Source organism: Necator americanus, chromosome X (assembly GCF_031761385.1).
Source record: "Necator americanus strain Aroian chromosome X, whole genome shotgun sequence".
In the NCBI taxonomy this organism is placed as follows: domain Eukaryota; kingdom Metazoa; phylum Nematoda; class Chromadorea; order Rhabditida; family Ancylostomatidae; genus Necator; species Necator americanus.
The window spans coordinates 1,618,010-1,641,529 of NC_087376.1; the positions used below are offsets into that span (position 1 = coordinate 1,618,010).

A 23,520-nucleotide genomic window follows, 5' to 3' on the forward strand; every position below is an offset into this window, starting at 1 on the left:
CTTTTGTATGGAGTTTATTCATAGTTGCGCCCAATGCGTCCAACTAGGTGAAGCAGCGACGCTGCCGCAGCGCACACTCTTTTTCTGCTTGATACACACTTACGTTGCTCTCTGTCGTGCCTCAATCCCAATAACCCGGATGAACACGGCGACTAAACACATGAAAGTGCTTGGCGGTGATCAATTCATTTGGAATGCACCAACACGTACGAGTTCAATTCACAATGGTAGATGTTTACGGATGCATATGCGATCTATAGAATTACTTGCTGGCAAATAGATTTATGTAGTTAGTCTTCCCCAGCAGATCTGGTATTGATTCATCGATCCTAAAAAGATGAAAGGCCTGGTTGGCCTAGGGTAATGTCGAACCATCGTCGGCGGAGATGTAGTAGGACCCCCTCCCCTTTTTAATGAGTACATTCATATACTAAGTCCAGTACACATTAAATATAGTACGTAAACATGAATCCCTCTTCTTGACCTAATCAGAATTGATTTGGGACTGAGATCCTGAAATCAGTACATCTGTGACGACAGACACGTCCACCGCAACACTGCAAGCACACGTTGGTTTGTCTACGTTCATTTCAAACCGAAAGCACTGAATTCGCAATTCTTTACCAGGAAAAAACGACCTTTGGAAGCATTGCGAACAAATGAGCATTATTAATACGAAGTAGCAATCACGTTTCTTTTTGAATAAGGTAGCAAGTCGTCAGAAATGTGTGTGCGCCGGAACATTGACGCGCGGCGTGTACGTGTTTACCATTTCCCAGCTGTTGAGGCGAATGGTGAAATAGTGTGGATTGTGTGGAGGGCGCTAAACACGACTTTATCGCACTCGCTAGGCGCGCCGTCGCTGCTGGTTAGCCGAGCACCCTCCGCTCCCCTCAATGGACCCCACTATTCTTGTTGACATCCGGACAAATATTTCGTACTTGTTTAATCTGCACCTCATTTTTCATCATTCGTCTCTTGATATGTCTTTGTACTTATCAACTCTAACATCTTCTCCTAGAGATTTTCTCAAGCGCTCCATATGATGCCATTTCTCGTCTCTTGTAGCTGATCATGGATATCACGCTTGCCTATTTCCAAGAATTATGCTCATGATGTTTACTTGCTGTTTCCATTCTGAAGCTAATTACGTGATTGCTGTGTATTATCGCGTGTGGAGCACGTTCGTCACCTTTCTTATGACTTTAAAACACACTCTATTTTGCTCAATCTAGGTATAGTGATGTCAGCAGTACGGAAAAACAGGATTCAAATCGTACTATTTAATGTCTTAGTAGTATATATTCTAATCTCATCGTATGCCTAGAAATAACTACTAATATATATATATATATATATATATATATATTACGTTTTTGCTCAAAATCGTACAGCTGACGTGTAGCTGCTCTTGCGCTAATCACTGTGACTTAACTTTTCGGGTGCTCCTGCTTCTTCAGAGTTGGTTTTCTGATGCTTTTCTTTGTGTTGTTGATTATGGCCATGATTAAATTTCAGCTCAAAAGCGCCCTTATTTCTAAAAGTAAATAACTGAATCAATCGGGGCCCTAAGACCAAAGCATTAGTCTTAGAGGATCAACAACATTTAAGCTAATGTTAATAAGAGAAAAAGTTAGATAGAGCGTCCAGAAATGAGGGCGCCACTGAGTGCCCACCTTCCAACTTTATTTTCCGTCTAATCTGTACGTGCACTGTGACAGAAGAATTCGGCCTTTTTTAATTGAGTAGGATAACAATGCCTTAAAACCATGTGGTAAATGTTATTGTTCAGAAATGGGGAAACACTGTTAGGCTCTCGTAGAGCGAGACCTGCCGGCTTTCCACAATTCGAAATTAGCATAAGGTGTCTGAAGTGTTAAAATATTATTGTAGAATTCCTAATTGAGTTTACATGTTAACACACCTTGAGTATACAAATCAATAAATTTACGTAGTGTCGTAATCGTCAAAAAATATATGAGGTGTATATTCAGTATTCATTCTTAAGAAAACATACAAGAAGATCTTACATTTTTTGCCAAATCATTGCATCAATACATTGAAATCCAAGGTTTTGATTTCTCTATCAACGTAGCAGGGAACTGAATTTTGTTAGTAATTAATTGGATGCCTCTGTTGTGCCATTTTTCTTCAGGAATCTCAGTTCTCTATTCTGTGTTTCGACTGTGTTATCTATCCACTGAGTTCTAAGCACTTGCAACAGTCTGTCGCATCACTTCTTTCTCCAGATCGCTTCTACACGAAATGGAACTATATTATGTATTGCACAAGCTATGTGAAATTTCTGCATCTGTGGCAGTTAGACACACTCATTACTTACTAGTCACTACTTTGTACTCTAGCACTGATTCTAATCTGCTAGGATCATGTTTCGTGCCACATTGCAAAATTCTTCAAAACTGATTGGCTTCGTTTTTCATCCGCACTTCATTTGCTATTTTGCATCTCGCCATCACAAATACTCGGAAATTCGCGCCATCACTTCATGCCCCAGTGCATAGGATACTCAATTCGTCATGATGAAAATTGAGTGACATATTTAAGGATGGGTGGACATCGACGGGATCAGAGTGATAGCCACGTTCCGTTACGACCCTCAGCAGATTTCGGAATTGAAGGCACCGAGCTACAGGTACAAAACAAGAGCATGATATTAGTAATGTTGTTTTTTTTTTCTGCTTTCTTTGTTTCACTTGTGATCGCTTTTCGACTTAACAGTGGCAGTAGCTACTGCTATACCTACTTTTTATATTGGGATTGGACATCAATCCTCCACGTTTTCCCGTTCTATTTTGCTGAACGCATTCGTTGAGGTGCGGCTTGATACGTCCCAGCATTCCCTTGCCTCACCCACGTGCAATGGGATTTCCATCAATATCGACCCAGCTGATCCCGAACCGACTTGTATTAGTCCGAAACTTGTAAGTGTTTCTAGGTACTTATCCTTGTTTTTCCTTATCCTTCTTTATTTTCAAAAGTCAGTGTAAGTGACCAGCTCTTTTTTTATGGAGTACGTGCTATGAGCCATTTTCCTGCCCGTAAGAGGATGCGATTGAAATTCTATGCCAAGCGTACCAACTTTTACATTTTGCTGCTTTTACGAAGTGTTTTATGAGTTCTGATCAGTTGAAAGAGGTGAACTCGAGGGCAAATCATTTTCCATTGTCTTATGAATATCAGCTAAGAGGACGATCGTCAATGCCAGCCAAGCATTTCTTTTCTCCAAGATCGATAAATTGATGTCGCTTTTGTTTAAGAGGATAATTACACTACCTTCATATTGCTGTTGTGCTCGCAAGACACTGTACAGTCCAGTACACATTCATAAATGCGATTCCAGATGTGCATTCTTTATCTTTTATCGTTTAAGAGTTTATTCCCTCTATTATGCGACAACAGTAGCGAACGGAGTTTTGTTGAGTGTGCTCGCTTTCCGCCAGGATGACTATATTTAACCAAGATAATATTTTTACTTTAGTTTCCATGTAAGAAAAAAAATGACAAGGTCTAGCAAAGACATTTAGCAGCCAAGTCACAGAGAAGTTCATTGATTACTTCTAGCAGCTTGAAAACTTTTTGGGCTGTTTACAGAAACCTTCGTAGTATGTTTTGTTCTTAATCTTACCATCTAGGTCATTGACTCCTTTACAGTGACGTGCACACAGTTGAGAATCGTGAGACTCTCCATAAAAAAAACAAACTATTGTATTGCTCAAAGGCAAAGCAATTGGATGAAAAGACAAAAAAAAACGACAGAATCGATATTAATCGTGTGCGCATCCAGACAACGTAGTAATGCCCGTGTCGGCTGACATGAGAACCTTTTCGCTGAAGATTTTGTCCCTTTCCATGCTATCAACGAGAAATTTGGAGAGAAGGCACGAAAATTTCACACTTGTTGGACGAGACTTTCTCTAGTCATGGTTTTATCCGTGGTCAGAGGCCACAGCTCCAACAACACAATGTTTCATCGCACTCCTCTGCGTACTTGGCGTGGATGTGTGCTTCCTTCTGAAGAGGAGTGGATGGACATTGACACTCCCTCCGCTCACTCCAATTGAATTTTAGAACTTTAAGGTAGGTGGTCGTTCGTATATTTTGTACAGCTCATGGGATTAGTTTCATCCTGCTATTTCGATGTTTTGCTGCAGCGATTCAAAGAAAAACCTCTTGATCAAAGAGCGGTAGTTAATTTATCCAAGTTTGAGACACAGACTCACTTCGATCATGAAGATGTACGTGCAAATTCGCGTGCGTCGACTGGCCGGACCCATTACTGCTCTACAAAATAATATTGCCATTCTTTTCATTTACTTTATTTGCTTTAGAAGCTTGTTATCTTGAAATCACAATAATTGATAATAACATATTTCGTTCATTCCTACATTTCGACAAGCAATCCCGGGATTGACATCGAAACAATTTTATTGTTGCGCTCTCCATATCGTTTGCAGAGTCTGACTCGTTTGGTTTATTTGCTCGTCACATCAACACATCCAATCACTTGTTATGACGCATAAATTGGTGATTTTTCACTACTTGCATTTTTTTTTGCAAGAAATTTCAGTATTTCTCGCAAATTTTGATCCTCTTGAGTGTGCTGAGACAAGCCAAATCTAAATGAAGGATCAATCTTTAGTTTTCTTTTTCATATAGATATGTCCCTTTTGGTACTGATTGAACCAAGAAGAACAGCTAAATATTTGTTCTCATTTCCTTTTAATTTTTATCAGTGCGTTGCTGCTCTTTCGAAAGCGGGTACTAGTTTTCTGCGGTGCGAAATCCCGCTACACGGTTGAGAACACATCATTAGTGCGGGTTTTGTCGATTTGTTTATTTTCGGCTGTTGAATGAGTGCATTTGGTACCCATATGTCCTCTGCTAACTCTCGCTGAGAGATAAATTAGTGTAGTCTTTTTGGTGCTCTTTTTAAAGTTCATCTATGTGCATGTTCAGCGGTAATTCTTTTGAAGATCAATGCATTTTGTCTCGTTTTGCAGCTATAACAGCTTTTAGTATTTTTCTTCGATGGCTTTTCTCCATGGTATATAGCGCTGATCCATATTTTTCGCATTTGCTTCAGCTATTGTTAGTGCTTATTTGTCGACGTGGGTGCGGTTCATATATTGAATTCGTCAACGTTTTCTGCCGTCCTTAATGTTATTCGACACGTCATCCGAAATAAAGAAATGTTGCGTTTTAAATAGGGATTGTTTAGTCTGCTGTAATCGTTTGCCACAACGTCTTCTATTCGTCTAGTCATATCGACATTTTCATGACGCTCATCTACCGACATAAGATTCTGCCGTATACGACTGCATTGTTCCCTTCGATACGTAAATGCGCCTTTCTTTTTTACGTTAGTATTATGTCCCTTCAAAGCCAGAAATTCCCCAATCTGCAGCCAAATTCGTCTCCTCCGAAGGTGCCTGGCATGTAAAAAGCACCACTATTATGTTGAAGGTGCATTGCTACTTAGATACGACTCTGATCCCAATATGGTGAAGATGACATCAGTGTTAACGTTTTCATTTGATGGTTTTACGGTTTTTTGGACCAAATAAAAAAGCGAAAGTTTGGCGCCTATAACAACCATTTTCTTATTTTCTTTTCCCTTTTCTTTCTTTCTGTGTCAATCTTTCCGAGTTGTTGGTTATTTTTTTACTTAACCGTGTAATAATATTTACTTATCCAATAGGAAATTATTTACACAACACAACTCACTTCGTTATATGTTGACGTGATCCTGACTGGTTATCTCCCACTTTTGGATGTAATAATAGTAGACGGTATCACCAACCATCAATTAGTTGTTTTGAAACAAGCAGTAGAACCTGTTTACGTGATTGGCATAGGGTGAAGTTATTAACTATTACTAACTACTTCCTACTAACACAATAATTGGCTAGCTGCACTCTCAATCTTCACTGAAAGTTTACCTTGCGAAATGAGTTCATTTCAGATGCATCCGCGTCGTTCTGAGGGGCTGAAGACAGTGATTGCCTTTTGTTGTCTAATGCTTTCGGCGTTTCTTAACTTTTTCCTACTCACCGTCATTCATGACGTGGTTCCGCGTCAGCCGCTTCCTGATCTCACCTTTATGATTATTCCACAACAGAAATGGGCTTGGTCAGTTGGTGATGTGCTGTCGACTGTTAGGTACGTTGCGACATGTTCACAACAACTGATTGCTTTGAACAATAGTTAGCGTCAGTTGGATGTGTTCCTTCTTAATTTCAGCTCTGTGATGGCGTTCACTGTAGTGCTTCTTCATCATGAACGATGGGTTGTTTTACGTCGTATGTTTCTTCTTGGTGCGATTATGTACGGGTTGCGAGCTGTTGTTTTGGGAGTAAGTTAGAATATTTTTCTCAGTGCTCATAGTTGTATCCTTCGGGTTGAATTCTAACTAACTTGTGAAAACCCTTAATTGTTGTTCATGAACAGAGGAATTTTTATTGAAATACTACTTCAGAATTTAAATTTCATCATACTATCATAGTAAATTTTCCTATCTGAGACACTGAAATATACTTCAGGTTACTTTTCTTCCTCCTTCGTTTCATGATCGAGATGAAATATGTTTAACGCAAGTAAACCGATCAGCTATGTATGGGATGGAAATTGCTACTAGGTAGGAGCTACTTTGTTATTTATCGGTTTACCTTCCCTCACTTTGTCGCATTGGTTCATTCTACGGAGTCGTAAAATACGCAGTTATTTCTTTTTGGTTCTTTTTTTTTGTTTTTTAGTCAAGGACGCACTCTTTCCATTTCTGCCATTTCTACTGCATATGACGTATTGCGACTATGATGTAGCACAAACCTTTTATCAAGTATTGATTGTTTGAATATAAAAAAATTTAAGTTTCTCACAAAGTCGTCTTCTTTTTAATGAAAACCTTTCTCCATGAATTTTCTCACATTACATTGCATCATTATGAGGAATGATCTATGGGTTCACCTTCGTTTTCTATCTCCGGGTTTCTTCGGTAACATCTCTTCGAATTCTACATCAATTTGGTAAAGCTTACTTATTTATAGGTTCTTGACCTATGTTGTTACTTTGGGCCTCACATCCGGTCAGGATAAAATTCTCTGTGGTGATTTAATGTTCAGTGGACATACAGTTGTGCTTACCATTATGTACTTTGTACAGCTGCAGTACACACCAAAGGGACTGGTGTGGATGAGGTACGCGCCTTTTACACCCAGTATTATTTGTTCCACTTCAGTCTCATTTAATTTCATTCAGGTACCTAGCTGCTCCTATCACTTTTCTTGGAATAAGTGCGCTAGTTGTTTCCGGAGGCCATTACACAATGGATGTTCTTATTGCATACTGGTTAACTAGCCATGTTTTCTGGGCTTATCATCAGATGTTCGAGATGCCGAAGAAGGATCGTCCTGATGCCCCAATGAGTAGACTCTGGTGAGTTAAGGCACATCGAATTCCTTCTTATGGTATCCAGATGATTGTAATCCTTGTCCGTCGAGGAGAAGGGTTGATCTTGATAGTTCTTCTACTTTCGAGAATTTATTGTGGTTTGATTGGATCATTCGTTCAGTTCCACAATTAAGGTTATGCCCAATAAGTGGGCGGGATCATAGAATCATTGTAATGCCCTCTTTTGGTGACCTTTTTACACTTCATTCTAAAGTGGTTTCTATAATAGCTGGTGCAATATTAATCCTGCAATTGAAAAATCCTCGTTTCTGCTTATTTTGTGGTCTGGGAATTTATGGTTACCAAAATGAAGCTTGATTTTCCTGGGAAAATACACATAGTAGGTTTCTATTTCAGGTGGTTTTGGTTGTGTTACTGGTTTGAGTCCGACGTTGGAGATGGGCGACTAGAAAATCGTTGGAATTGGCCCTTTGAAGGCCCAAGGGTGATGCATGACGTGATGCGGCGAGTGAACAGGATTCTCGAATAACCGCATTTCATAGTTGTTTTTCTTGTTTTTTTCTCCCTCGTTTACATATGAGTCACGAAGTTTTTCGTTTGACTCACAATTGCAGATCTCATCAGAAGCACCGGTTTGCTCGCTTCTTTTCTCACGTCGTGTCTCCCACTCTTTTGTCCAAAAGCGCTGAAGTTCGTGTCACCCCAGGGTCATTTATTTGCAACGACCACCTGTCTTAATGATCTCTCATTTTGCGCGTTTGCACTTACAAATCGCTAATAATTTCATTTCGTGTTTTCATTTGCTATTGTGTTGTATGTCCGCATATTAGGCGGTTTTGATTAGCCGCCCTATCATTCTCTTCCTTTGGATGGTGCAATCGACACGTCGTGCTAGCCCTAAATTAAATAGTGCTAAGTAATACTTGTATTGCTCCTACGTCTCAGACATACTGGTTCACACATTTGTTTTATTCTGTCAAGTTTTAGATTTTATCTGTTGGTTTAACGGCCACTATGCTAATTGCTTCGATGTGAGATTACTTGTTGTATATCTTTGTCTAGTATCTGGGAGAAAATGAGGTAGTGACCCTCAGTCTAAACGGTGTGAACGGATATGCTTTAAGAGTACTGTGTACCCAGCTATTTTCTGATATTACCAGAGAACAATGAAACGAAGTAGGGACAAGTATTGAATGTAACTGAAATGTGTTCGCTACAGTGGTTTGTTCCTGTCGAAAACTCTTTCGGTATTCAGGTAGAGGTCTCAGCTTATTAATTCTTCTGTTTATTGTTTCTGGAAAAAATTTTGATGGAGCAGTTCCGACCAGAAATTGTTAGTGTACATTTCCGTTCAGTCTCATTTAACTTCGCTGGACTCCTTTTTCATACTGTTCGATTTCTAACCAAAATTGATGTCTTCTCATTCATCTCAATGCTATTTCCTTCTATGATTCTGTTAGGAAATACTGTTCATGTACTTTTTAGTACATGACGCCTTGTTATACCGGTGATTTGCTACTGTATTTATTCGAATTAATACAGATATCGAAATGACTTGCCATAGAATTGACAAATTCCCTAAACATTTCATGAAAATTGTCGTAGTTGCTTTGTCATAATTTTTCGTGATTTTCACAAAAGGTCCCAACATCATGCAGATCATGTCTGTTGTAGATGTGATTTTAGTTGTTGAAAATGAAGAAGAAAGTTTTTCTTGCGGTCTTTTTCCATATTTTATCATGGTATCAATTGTTAGCTAAGTTGGGTTGATTTTTTCTCGATGAAAAAAGAAAATGCATTCACAGGAGTGATTCTACGAAGTGTTGTGAAGTTGTCGACGTGAAGTACCGTTGTAGGGGTGAATTGTGGATGAAAACAGTTTGAAACAGTTGGTTCCGAACGCTGTGGTCCGTAGGTGCTCCCTCAGAGGACACGTACGACGAGTCAAACATCTCACGCAGAGGCTTTACCGAAAATAAGGAACGAAAACGTTCTAGTGTCTCTAGGAGATAGGAAACATCTTGTATTGGACGAGTCATTGAAGATAATCGTTCTATTGAAAGGAAAAAGGGAAATAACAATATCTTGTTTGATATATGAATATTGGATTTTTTAAAATAAAACTGTTATCACTTAGGAGCTGAAGGAGCTGCAAGCAAAAATTCGGAGAAGTTACGAGGTTATAACGCTAGTGATAATTTCAGGTCTTAAGAACATCACAACGTTATGCGTCAGGCTTATGAGTAGACCAGTGATTTTGATCCCAATCGAGATCTACCATAATCATTTATTTGATTGATCTTGAAAATTTGCTGTTGGGATTTCTAGAAATCGACCTCTATCGAAACAGTTCATGGTAAGTTTATTATCTCTCTAAATCTTTGCTAAGTTTCTATCCAAAACACTCGTGCATTTCCCTCTTCTTTTGTTTTGTGTTATTCTTAAAGGGTTCGATCACAATCCAATGTTGTGAAACTCCTTGAGTGCTTTGATAGATAAGTAAATGATAATAATCTAATTTATTGCGAAGTTATAATTCTAACCAAGTATCTGCTATTTACACCTCTGCTGAAATTCATGTTATCTTTTCTTTTCTGCAGAAGTATTGAAAAATAGGGAAGGATTGTGAAATGGCGAATTGCAAAGAAAATTCTTCGGTGGCATTGATCAGTAGATCAACAAAAGATCATTTGCTGGCGGTGTGCTGGGATTCGAAAGGCGGAAATTTCTAGACATTTGTTTTCACTCATTTCCCTCTCTTTTTAGACTCGTTCTTCCTTAAAGTTCTCCTCACGAAGTTTTTCTTTTCCATATTTGTGACCGCGTTCCTTCTGATTTCCCCTTCATACCACCACATCAGCTAATATCGAGGTAATTTGATTATTGTGATGTACTCTTGTAGCAATCTAACTGTTATTCGACATAATTTATCAGATAAGTTAGTATTAATAATTCAAATAAAACAGTTTCATTAATGTTTCCAGTAGATTCAGATAAAGCTGCAATTAATGGTACTTTAAACCTTTTTATTAGGACAATATATGAACAACACAATACAGATACACCCGCAACTTTTATACTGTAGCCCCGCCTAAAAAGTTGAATAAAGTGATAGAGTGAAGCTTATAGAATCGAAAGAGCAGCAGAAGAGAAGGTAAAAGTGTGTATGAGCAAGGGTAGCGAAATTTTTATCATAGACACTTGTGCTTACTATTTTCAAAGGATTTAAACGAGCTACAATACTGTTGTTGGTCAGAGGAGACTTCATGATTGTCATTAATAAATTTTCCGTTTGTAACAGTTCCTGAATCGTGAACACCAGAAGACATTCGAGTCGAAGTTGGCTCTGAAAAAAAGAGGGAGGACTTCAGAACTTCTAAATATAAATTGTATAGAAAAACGTAGCCGAGACTGCATCTAATTCTTTGATAGAAAACGAAAAAAAAAACCACGCGGTTCCATATTTTCTTCGTTTTCTGAAGTAAACGGGTGAACTTGATGAGATGGTCAGATAATCTTCGCATTTCTGTATTATTTTCCAACTATATTCCTCCGCTCAAACTGCTTGTGATAGAACGCTTTTTGATCTTTTGATCGTAAATCGATGTATGTGGAACTACATTCGGTCAGTCTGACTATCGATCTGTAGCTTCCTTGGTCTGTCCCTCATTCCTTCACTTTCTCTCAAGTTTTTTTTTTCAGAAAAAGAGAACGCTCTTAGATTCTCTACGCAGCATGTTGATTTAAGAAAAACCAATTTGGACGCTAAGGATACGACTCTTAAAAATACTTTTGAATATCTATTTAACATGTACCTAACAAAAACCTCCTGAATAATATTCCCTCACTGAAATGAGTTATGAGAATCTCTCGCCGTCACTGTTTTTCACTCTCTATAAAAAGTTTTTTTTTATGGGGCTGGAACACTGCGTAAGGAAGGTAACACCACGTCTCCTATATCGAAGGTTCGATCGATACTGCTTAGGGCCTACTAACTCATTCATTCCTTCGGAGTGGATAAATTGACGCTAGATTTTGTGGGACTATAAGAAGAGTAACCTTAATCGGAAGTTGGCCTCGTAATTTACTGTATATGCATACAAATTTGTGAATACTTTGCCATTATGAATTAAAATTGAACTTATTTGCACATCTCGGAGGGATTTTTACACAACGATTATTCGATCCTTCACACTCTAATTCACTTCAGAGCATAGAAAATTTGAAGGAAACTATGTATGTATGGTCGGCGCCAGATATGTTCAACCGGGTGACCGCGTGCGTCTTTTGGGTAAATCAAGAGGAGGGAGTGTGTGACAACCAGAGGAAACTAGAGTGCATCGCACAAACCTTGTTGAACTCATACTACGCTGACTATACGGTAATATTAGTTTACGCTTGAAAAGATGTTTCAAGGTTGTTATCTTACTCTAACCTGGCCTAAACTTGATATACTCTGGTAATGAACATACTTTCATGTGTAGCTGCTAAAGGAGAACTAGCTCACCGTATCTTCGTGTTTTTCGAAGAACAGTGGAAGAGTCAAATTCGAGATAGTGATGTAGCATCAGAAGTGAGACGAAATTACTCAGAAAATTACATTATTTTCGAATTAGTTTGAATCAACAAATTCACGAATTGGCCCACTCACCTAAATCAGAATATGAGACAAGCACCATTAGCAATGGGAAGGAAATCATCCTTTGTTTTTCGAACAGCTTGGTGAACTCGATCGTTCCACATTTAACAAGACCCCGCCTTGTTTTTTGGGTCAAATCCAGAAGACCTTGACATTGTACAACTCTGTAGAAATAACAAGAACACGACCTGATTTGAGTGAGGGATTTATCGTTATTATCTTGTATAAGCAAGGATCACGAAAGTAGCCGATTGAATGAAGCCCATTTTTGAGAATTGTGATTGTTGGAAAGGTGAAAAAGTTAAATTTAATTAAATTAATTAGAGTTAAATTATCGCTTCACACTTTTTCCACGAAATGATTGACGGAGATCTGACTACAAACTCTGAACTTTTGCTGTCCTACAGCCCCTGTTTACGAGAGTGAAAATAAGAGAACCCTCAAAGAAATGCCTACTTAATGCGGCATCATCCAGATTAAAACCAGCATACCACGAATCTGTCGTGGTGAGGGAATCCGAAGCAAAGCTAGAGGTGGGGTTTTAGATTGCGGGATCAGGGATGTTCTACTCATTTCTTCCTAATTGTTGTGAAAAAAACGGCATAGAAGATGCAGTTTCTAGGACGATTTCAGTTGCAACGCGCCACCCTTGTGCACGCGCCGCATCCAACGTGCAAGCGGTCGAAGATTAATTGATCTCTTCACCAGTCTAGTCAAGTAAAACTGATGAATAGACTGCTAAGGTGACCGGAACACGTGTGTAAAGGAGCGTTCCAACGTGCCCCGTAGGAACTAAAGCGGTTCCTACGCCGTTTCTTTTACGATGATTAAGGAGAGATGAGCGGAACTATCCCAGATTCCTACAACCTCATCTCTAGTTCTTCCCTCGGATTCCCTCACGATGTCAGATTCCTGTATGCTGCTTTTAAATAACTTTGCTAGTCTTTTCATTGAATGGTGCTGTTATGCAGATAGATTTTGGAAAATGTAATAAATAATCGTTGCTCAGAACTTCTACCAAATTTTTGCATTTTTCTGCTACTTTTAATTCGTATATTGTTCTTTAATATTTTCATCGCATATGTTTTCTGACTGCTGTTACTTTGACTTCATGTTATCGTATTCTGTTATCTTGATGAGACCTAAATTGTTAGCTATTAATCTACTCTACCTGCTGCACAGCTTTGTCTACAGTCTATTTATTTCAATATCTACGATTTTTCCAACAGTTCTTCACATTTGTAGATCTTTTTGCTAATGGTAGTATGCTTGAATGGTACAGTCAGTGCTACTGAGGTTTTTTTATATGTCCAGTTTACAATGCGGTCTATCCAATATTGTTTAATTTCCCCAAATTCACACTGAAAAATGCTAAGTTTTATGTTCGCTTTGATAACGACGATCGATATGATTCGAAGTGAAAGTTGATCCTAAGCCTAAGCCTAGACTTTCCACAGAGTAGTTTAGCGAAGAATTTTTTGTTTAAATTTCCACAACTTCACTTTAAAAAATGTTAAGATCTAATGTCCGTCCCGGTGAAGATGATTGGAGTGATTCAAAAGAAAAGATCTATGCCTTTGCCTAACACTAAAATAAACCTTAGTTCAGGCTTATCTCATAACTGCGTGTTTCTGAGTCTACTAAGTCTGATTTCTTCATTTATTAAACAACCATTGGGAAGATTCTCCGCGACAATTACCTTTCTTAATCACGGATGTATTCGTCTATTTATTCTATTTATAGTGGTAACATCATAGTATTATCATTACTGTGCAAAAATCTGAATGGAAGCTATTCCATACTTTTTATTTTGTTGGGAGGTTACATTCTTAGTTTAACTTGGCGTCACCTCTCCTTGATTTTCTGATCTGAACCTTTGGAGAGGTCAAATATGCCTAAATCCATTCTAATGTGTTCACTGTGCTCGCAATCAATTAGCCCTGATTTTGTGTAGGTTCGAGGATTAGATTTCCTAGAATCCTCTTTTCAATCTTTACAGTTTACATGACGGCATAAATTTTTTATGAAGCTATTACATGTATTGAATTGGCAGGACCTCTCCCTCTCTTCAACGAACTTCTCCTGAATTATGTACGTAGCTGTCAACCGAATTATTTCGATTGAGGCAGCACACAAAACAAAAGGCGGGAAATGTGTGCAGAATAACGAGAAATCATTCCCCAGAAACGTCGATATTATCGACAATCTGTGGTCAAATCTCTGACCTATCGATTTTGCATCGTGCTTTTCCAACACATATGTACAACGCTTACTCATAATATAGTAGCCAATATTCATTAACACAAATAATCAACAAAGTCGAGATAATGGATACACGAAAGAATAAAATAGGAATAAAAGTACACAACAGATATTCATCCTCTGAGTGATCCAATGCATTAAATTGAATCCGACGATATGCCAGCTATGTGTACTTCGAGGATTGAATAACTCTGAAATATGAATGATGAAGCTAATCCCTACAAATCCTATACCTCTCTTTTTAAGAAGAGGAGTCAGTAAAAAGTAATGAAGTGATGCACTAAAAACATGCTTGCCTTTTCTGACGCCCCATTGTTCCACGATATCCGGGAGCGCCATTAGTAACGGAGAAGTCGACCCGAACGCGCATCCCGTCAATTCGTGCATCCTTTAGCTCTGCTTTTGCCTGAATAATATAGCCAATTAAACAATTAGCATCGATTTCGGACAGATATGATACCATCACTTTGGTTTGGCAGAGAATTTTCTGTTCTTTTTTTTTCTTCAATTGGGATCAAAAACTCGCGATCTACGTTACTTTACAAGGTTGTACACTATACATGTACCGTATGACGGTAAGTGATATAATTGTTTGATAATTGATGGTTTGTGGTTTGAAAAAAAAAATTTAAAGCATGCCGTGGGCACGAGTAGTACACCAAAAAGTGGACGGTTTTACAACCCTAACTTTTAAAAAGCTGGATTCTAGCAAATAAATGCAGAGGTAACAAATGGAGAGCCGATACAGCTTAATGACGGCATAGAAAATCATCCACCCACAGCAGCAGCGTCCCGTGTCCTGAGATAATAGACGAAACCGAACCCGCGGCTTCTTCCTGTTACATGATCACGTACAATTTTTATCTGAAAAATTTTGGCGGTATATGGGAATACGCCGAAATTGAATTCTAAAATAGGCGAAAACACAAAATAGAGCATGATGTATCGAAAGCGAAACAAACATAATCAATCTCTCCAAATTCCTGGAATATATTTTCAAGATCTCTCTCCGAGGTATCAACGTTCATGCCAAATATTCCAATGCACCTAAAAGAAAATAACTAATACTAGATACAATTAAATAATCTATAAACTCAAAGCTTTTCTGTGAAAAAAGTAAGGGAATAAGTCCAGCAAATTCTTTGAGGATATGATTAGTAAAAAAGATCTTCAATTGGAAGTTAGAAAGAGAGAGAAGTTCTTCTTAATTTTGCAACATGTGTGTTAAGTCTTGAGGTCTACACATTAGCTGCTTGAACAGAAGTTCTTCAACACATGTGTTCTAAGTCCTTTCCAAAAAAAGTGTACTGCATAAGCGGGAGGACAAAGTTTCTAGTCATATGTCTGTCACGATCTCTGATGCATAAATATCACCGACGGCTCGGCTATAACAACGACTATAAACGATATGAATCCTTAAATGAGTAAGCAACGATCTTTAATGACGATCTTAGAGGATCTGTGGATCCGTAAGCAGTAGTAAAAAAAAACACGGGAAATCGTTTTACTACGAAGCTGACAGAGACACATGAGCGTATGACATCTACATGAGCATACAGTACCTGCTTTTGAGGTGAAGAAACAAACCTGCAAGGACGAGGATCCTCTCTTCCATCGCGATATCTCGCTAGTCTGTTGAATTGTTCACGAGAAGGTGACCGTGAACGGCTTAAATAAAATTGATACACATTAATATCATTCTATTCATATTTAACTAATCTACTATTCCGTTATCCCATAAATCACGTACCAACAGAAAAAAAGAGCAATTTCACCGAATCTATTAGATTTATACGTGAATTATGGGGCATCTTGCACCTATGCACCACATCGTCAGTGGCGCTTGGTTGTAACGTGTAGTTTGCAGGGTACATAGGCACCTCATAACATTTACCGCCAATCCATATTGATAGATATCACTTGAAGCTTTGATATACTGATACCACTTCTTTTATTGATCCACATTGATTTGCTTTTTGATCTATGACAGTGGGATTTGTTATGGTCGGTTTGGTTGATTGTGAAAGTCCGATGAGACGCCAGATTTTCTCATTACTTGACAGAGTCTGTTGGCAATCTTTCGGCCATAACCTAGTTCAAAACGGACGTTGAGAATTGTTGGGGGATCTGAGATGGTGAGGCAGTCTTATTGCGAATCGCTAACGCACCCTGCAACGTTGTTAAGTAAATGTACACAAACACCACTGAAATGGTACCTTTCTCGTGATAATAGCAATAAGGAAAGTTTCTATATTATTTATTTTATGATAAAAAAAAACACCTGTCTTCACGATGTCGCCTCCCTTGAAGATTTCGCGCACTATGCGGTGGCGTTCGCGAGTCGCTGCGTGATCGCGACCGATTCGCAGAGTTCGGAGCCGTGTGATCTCGTACGCGTCGCGCTTCGACACGTGAAAATAAACTGTCACGAGATGATTTCCGTTCTTTTTGTTTAGCTGATTCTGTAGTATAGGACCTGAATGGTGGATTTGCTTTTTATGGAATTTTAAAAAGAAAGTAGTAGTAAGAAATAGTGCATCATCACTGGAAATGGTAGGATGGGCCTAAATGCTAATTCAGTAGTCCTACCGCGCTGATCCATGCTAGCGCTTTTATATAAGTAGTGCAAGAATAGAGAGGAAAATGTTTCGTAACAACGAGGAAATTAAGAGGAGGAGTAGAATGATTCACAGTCATCTTGATGTGTTTCCGAGGAGAAATGATAACTGGTAACTATAGTCAGAGGCACCTATGATTACTCGAACGACCACGATACGTCCGCACTAATTCGGTCACTTTCTCCGCAACCATTCACTTACTCTTGCCCTGAGGCTATGACAGTTGTCTGGGCAAACATAAACACTGGCGCCTAAGTCTGCTCAGTATCTAAGCAACTGATGTCACCAAACAATTTCTCAAAACCATCAATCATAGAGGTTCGAGGAGAATAAAACAGGCACAGATGAACACTTTGGTCAGGTAAGCTACTAAAAAGCAGTCAAGAATCGTGAGGAAAGCGATTGAAGAGGGTATGTCCCAACAATATGATGTATTCTAACCTTTGTGAGGAGCGGGAACTTGAGCAAGCAAATCCTGATGAACGTTCCTGTTGTGGTGATGTTGGAGACGTCTAAACGGACTCTTTCATTCTCAAGGTTTGAATTTTACTAATTTTTTAGAAAATAAATCATAGTATTGTTTTATAGTCGATTTGTGTCCACGAGTTCATGAGAACACCATAAGTACCGAATTCCAATCGGAAATACAGTAAAACTAGTGAATCTAAACTAGTAAAACTAGTAAAAGTAACCGCAGAAGGTGACAACTATGAAAGAACTGTCTTCTTCCATAGAATCAGTTTTCAGTGCAATAGACTCCGCCACTTTTTTTTCACGTGAACAATAAAACTTTTTCCTGCCCAAAAACTGAAGCGTAAGGATAGTGCAATATTATGGAATCACAACATATTGCTACCATATCCAAAAAAAACTGTCAGGATCTGAGACGTGCAGTTGTTAAGGAAGATATTCAAGCTTTTCGAGTTAGCTCAAGAAGAGGTAAAAAAATCAACTAGCTAAATTTCACTGAGATTTACTTTACAATGTACCTGTTCCGCTTATGTGGGTATGGAGAGCGGCGATTTAGTGGATAAGATCCATAAAAGCCGGAGAAGAGAATAAGTCACATTTCCCCTTACTACGCAGATTATGACAAATTTTTAGACGAATTACTTCCACGTTTACTAGCTAAACATTTCCACTGAATAAGAAAGAGAACTTGCTCTGTCACGTTCTGTTTCCGGTCTATCCATATCCTGTAGCAGTGATAATATGGCCTCTTTATTCGCCAAGAGGAACGATTGTAGTCCTGAAAGGTTGAACTATTAAGAGTAGGAAAATAATTAATGGAAAAAAAAATATAATTGCTCTAACACAAATTTTGCTTCGCAGTTTCCTTTTTTTTCGCGATATTGTGAAAGCCGTGAATAATCATAAATGGTTATTGCATGTGAAAAAGAGTATTTACACAACATGTTCAAGTGGAAACATGAAGGTCGATGGACGATTGTGATGATAGCATGAATATTTGAACGTCATCTGATGGCGGCTGACGATAGTTGTGCAGACATGTAAAATGTATGTGTTAGGCCTTGTACGTGGAGCTTGGATTTGCATGACGGCCCCCATGAATCGATCGATTTCGGTTCCTGTTAAGAGCCGATCATGAAAATCATGCTATTTTTCTTTTATCTTACGTGAAATATCGGAGGAATGATTGAAATTGTGATTAATGATCACTGCTTTGTGACGGTATGTAGGTAAAGTAGGGCGAAAATAGAGAGAGCGAGATACTGTGAAAAGACCCGCCTCTTCTAAGCCAACCTTAGGAACCTTAGGGACGCTAAATGCGGATAATAGCAGCCTCAGGACAAATTCTCGTCGCGAAACATATTGACGAAGATATTGCAATAAAAAGAGAGGTAGAATTTGTTATTTTTTGGAATCATGGAGATGCAAAACAAATTATCCAATTGAAGATTGAATCCGCCTTCCCTTTATTTCAAATTCTGACATAATCTGGATCTTCGTTTTGAGATGATTGCAACCATATCCATGAAATGTTTGAGAAATTACCACAGCCGTCTTTTCAAGACCTTATGGATAGTGCACCATGATCTTATCGACAGTGTAGATCAAGACATGCTGGAGATGTGTGCGGACATTGAGATCGTCTCGTCCGGCTGTGGAAAAATCCTCTTTTTCATTTGTTATTCTCACATCTTTTTATTCTCACTATTCTCTTTCTTTTAATGTATATCGCTGCAGCCGGAATCTCTTGCATCCTCCATATTTGCAAAACTTCAAAAAAAAAAAAAAAAAACAGACCAAAGGTATGATTAATTCTCCAATGGACTTTTATAGACGTGTTTTTAGAAATGCAAGGAGATTAAAAAAAATTGAAAACTGATAGATGTGCAAGGAAAAAAATCAGCCGTTGGAGTTAGGGGAGCCACTTTCATCTTTTCGTGAAAGAAAATAAAAGTTTATTTGTCATCATTGCAAAAAAAAGAAGATCCCGTAACAATGCATAATATTGTATATGATTTCAACATTTTAAATGACGCTGTTTGGTTGTTAATTCTTTCCTTATGTCGGTGTTTACAGCTGAATTATGCCGAACGGATCAATGAAAATGGACGGGAATAAATCTTGCTTCCGAACACTTGCTGATTTTAGTCGAAGACAGCATCTTCACAAATTTTTTGTGTTGGGTTCTTATCATAAGTAGATAAAATCCGGAACGTTTTGCAGGTATCATCACGAAAACGAATATGTTTAAAGTTCTAAAAGGTGAAAAAAAACTTACAAATATTATCAATAACTATGAATCACAGTGTTGAAATAGAAGAAATGCAACGTGGTTCCTAATAGTTCTAGGATGAAATCCATGTCAGCTGATGTTGCTGGTTAGCCCAAATCAAAACTCGGCGCATGCGGAATATGGATATAGGTTTATTGTTTTGTTAGATGGGAACACGTCGTTGTAACAAGGATGTGTCGATCGATATGATCAGCTAATGATGAGATCAACTAATGACAAAGCCGTGCTGAAATGTTGTTGATAATTGCTGGACTACAAATCTGTGAGGTTCAATATGGGACCGTAGTTCCCTGAAGTTTTGAGGTTTCCTTGGAAATATAGCTGGTGAATGACCTGTAGGCGAAATTCTAATGAGCTCTATACTTTCTTGTTTATGCTTTGTGTGGGTGTTTTCAGATAAATAAATAAATATTCCAAGAAATTATTTGACTGAATAAAAGTTTTGTTTGCAAAACGCTTAACGCTTCATGTTTCTCCACGTTCCTCCTTCTTTTTTCTTCCGGATGACAATAATATCTCCGACAAGATTCAAATCACATACATACGTTGTTAGAGTGAATCGGTTTAATGATGCAGTGACAGAATCAAGTAATATGATCACTGAATCCATGGATTTTCAACACATTCTAATTTTTCATTGTTTAAATTGACAAAACTTTGAAGTACGTATGTAGAGAGCTTTGTTTCCCTAGTTACTCAGCAACCAGTTAACGAGGGCAGAAAAGTTGTGTGGACGAGTGGTTAGAGATTTCTGAGCTATTGTAACAATCATTTCTGGAGCACCATCCGAAGGGGAAATGATGATATTTTAACTCGGCTACATATTTCTATTTATATTATATTTTATATATACTTATACATATTTATGTACTTATATTCATATTTTAAGATAAGGCTTTGACATACATTTTCGGACTCACTATCGACTGTGTAGCTATAGTGTATAGATACACCATCACTACAATTTTCTTCCGATTATTTTTCTGTCTTCATCCAGAAGACAAAACACATAGCAAAATGCATCAAAACTTGATTTATGCGCATTTTGTCGCTTTCTGGATATGGCGTGCACATGATGTTAATGGTTTTCTTTGTTGCTAGGACGAAAAAAAAAAAGAAAGACCTTCAGACAATCCTAGGCGCCATCTAATGTCCGCATAAAAGTGAACTTCCTTCCTTGTTATACGAATACAAGCGGAAAACACATTGGAAAATTTGTTCATGAACTCCTTGATAGTAAAGCAAACAATGGATACTTGTATTGCAAATAAATAATAATGTAAAGAAAATTCATCTAAACTCTCTTTTCATACTATATAAAATCCTCAATTTTCACAATTATTCCGAACAAAAATGCATGAAAATAAATGAAAATCTTTTAGGAAATGCGGAATTTTATTATCTAACCTTGATCCATCATTTCGGACGTTGAGAGCATTGTGGACAACTGTGGATGTACGTATGAGAATAACAAAAGGAGTTTCGTTAACATAATAAGGGTTATCGAGATATTGGCTGCAACTATGGAACAATGGACATGTGGATTGTCCTCAACAATTACAATTTGTGCTAATATTTTACGGGAATTCTCTATGGATAGTCTAGATCAAATAGAGCAAAAGTGTTTGTTACTGTAAGTAAAAGTGTAAAGAAAGAGCATGTTGTTCATTTTTACAGTACAATGGGAACATTGGTGTTCAATTAGAAGAAATATAATAATTTACAAATTTATTAGTGTTATGGTTCTTGATGCTTTATCATTATTCATCATTCATATTTTTCAATGTTATTTTTTTAAATGATTTTTATTCACAAGGAATAATATTACTTCTTAGTGTTCAAATTCTCAAAAATTTATTTTTAGTGAACTGCAAACATTCCCCATTTGTCCTGGTCAACTATTTTTCTGTCTAGAAATCTTTTGCTGAGTTTCTCACAATTATTACGTTGCTTTGTTTTCTTCTAATGTTTACAATTGTATGATTTCACGTAAACAGTTAAAGTATCGTTCAAATGGTCCGGATCTATTATCGTGACGAATCTTTGCTATACACTTCGACAGTTGGAACGGGAAGGTGATCCGTTGCCCGCGGCTGCAACATGCAAAAGAGCGGAGGTCAAGGGTGTAAAACCGCACGGTCCCATCCGATCCCTCAAAACGCATTAATAGCATGGATTTCTACACGGAAATGACCAAAAAATCAGCTCCTTTTCCAGGGGAGGAAAAAAAAACACTTAATTCCACTTTAAATTAGAGTCATATTCACAAATCAATACATAGCTATCATACATAGGTGTATTGTGTAGCTAATTGAATGATTGAGTTTCACTGGATAAATCCTTTTGCTTTGATGATTCCTCAAACTTCAAGCGATCACCCATTTGTCAGGAAGCTAGTAACAGCTGACTTTTTGTGTGCTGCTTTTTTTCAGTTGATCGTTGATACGCGACGGATAGATAGGTCCCATTCAATTGAAATGAATAATTGAATATGTTAGGAAATTGTTCTATTGGTGTATTAGTGGATTTCGGAAGTAGCAAAATGAAGTAGTAAGGAGAAAATATTACCTTATTCTCATTTGTACACTATTCATGTCCTTTACATCTTATTTTGCTGTAACAGTAACTAATGATCTGTTTATATCGAAGTGTAAATGTGGTGATTTTGAGCTATTCATTGATTCGTGTTTATTTGAGTAATTGCAAAAACTCTTAAAATGAGCATAAATATAATGAACGATAATTTCCGTCTCATTTTCGCAAATGAGGATATCTTTACACACTGCCAGGTTTCCGTCAAACATTGAAAACAATGGAAAGAGGAATTTTAGGAAGCGAACAGCTGACGATGATTGCATATGTGAACGGAGTGTTCGTTTTGTCATGTGCCCGTGACAAAAAGTATTAGAATTACTTAATCCCAAGTATCCGTAAAGAATAATGTATTAATGAGTCCTCAGGTATAGATAATACCTATACCAATCAAATTTGTAATCAAAAAAAGAAGTATGAAAGAGCTTGGGATGGATCTGAAGGAAAAAAAAAAACATCCACAAAGGAACGAAGGATGACAGAAATCGTTACAACTAATCACTCACCTCGCATTGCAACTTCTGATTCCGGATGCATCCTCGTTCGTGCACATACACTTGCTTTGGCTTGAGTTAATCTGAGGGCGGTGTTCTCTTCGCGAGGAAACCAAGAGCAACCTTCTCGGTGCTTTATTACAGCGTCGAGTGCACAGAAAAAAAAAAGCTGCGGATGACAGGACGTTGACGGCGACAAGTTCGTCGACTCTGAACCGACCTGAACCGATAAACTGGATAACTAGGTCAATTTGTTATGCGTGTCTAGCCCCCCTCGGCTACACTATGTGATCGTAAACTTGTTGTTAACGTTCAAGATTTTCTTCACTCTGGAAACATGTGTTACATCATGAAAATTTTGTGACAACAATATGAGCACACCTACAGCCAGCTGTTAGATGAATAAGATGAAGTGGAGTCCAGTTGATCACGAAGGGATTCACCTACTCACATATGCAGTGACTTCAGCGTAGCTAAGTCTCTCGCTCTCCCTCTCTCTCTCCTTTTCTTCCGCTCCATGAATACTTTATGGTTACAGTTTAACGATATCGTAGCCTGATTACAGTAAAAGATCAATTTTTTATCTTGTTTTGAGCAAAATTTGTAGTATTATTGCGGTTATTCAGCATTCGCAGTCAAATTGCTGAATTGTGGCTAATCCAAACAAAGAAAACATGTAATCGTTGACTCCCTCCATTCTACTCGATTTGTTTCATATTAATT

The 23,520-nt window shown here is 38.0% G+C and overlaps 2 protein-coding genes across 4 annotated transcripts; one reads left to right on the top strand and one right to left on the bottom strand.

Annotated features, from left to right (window-relative positions):
• Positions 1–2,566: 2,566 nt before the first annotated feature.
• RB195_021216 (uncharacterized protein) lies at positions 2,567–8,166 on the top strand (the record flags this gene model as incomplete). 2 transcript variants are annotated; one of them, XM_064207839.1, is made up of 9 exons in its annotated part: positions 2,567–2,653; positions 2,835–2,942; positions 5,984–6,180; positions 6,262–6,373; positions 6,561–6,655; positions 7,065–7,214; positions 7,276–7,452; positions 7,825–7,932; positions 8,043–8,166. In XM_064207839.1, the coding sequence occupies 9 exons, from the start codon at positions 2,567–2,569 to the stop codon at positions 8,164–8,166; spliced, it is 1,158 nt and encodes a 385-aa protein (XP_064063720.1). The 2 variants fall into 2 exon arrangements, with proteins under 2 accessions (XP_064063720.1, XP_013307198.2); XM_013451744.2 differs by lacking the exon at positions 8,043–8,166 and having other exon boundaries at positions 7,825–7,957.
• Positions 8,167–14,492: 6,326 nt separating this feature from the next.
• RB195_021217 (uncharacterized protein) lies at positions 14,493–22,840 on the bottom strand (the record flags this gene model as incomplete). Of its 2 annotated transcripts, XM_064207840.1 has the most annotated exons (9): positions 14,493–14,520; positions 14,626–14,735; positions 15,110–15,193; positions 15,292–15,376; positions 15,917–15,997; positions 16,611–16,805; positions 17,389–17,459; positions 18,111–18,196; positions 22,810–22,840. In XM_064207840.1, 9 exons carry the CDS (start codon positions 22,838–22,840, stop codon positions 14,493–14,495), a joined length of 771 nt encoding a protein of 256 aa, XP_064063721.1. The 2 variants fall into 2 exon arrangements, with proteins under 2 accessions (XP_064063721.1, XP_064063722.1); XM_064207841.1 differs by lacking the exon at positions 22,810–22,840 and having other exon boundaries at positions 18,111–18,140.
• Positions 22,841–23,520: the final 680 nt, after the last annotated feature.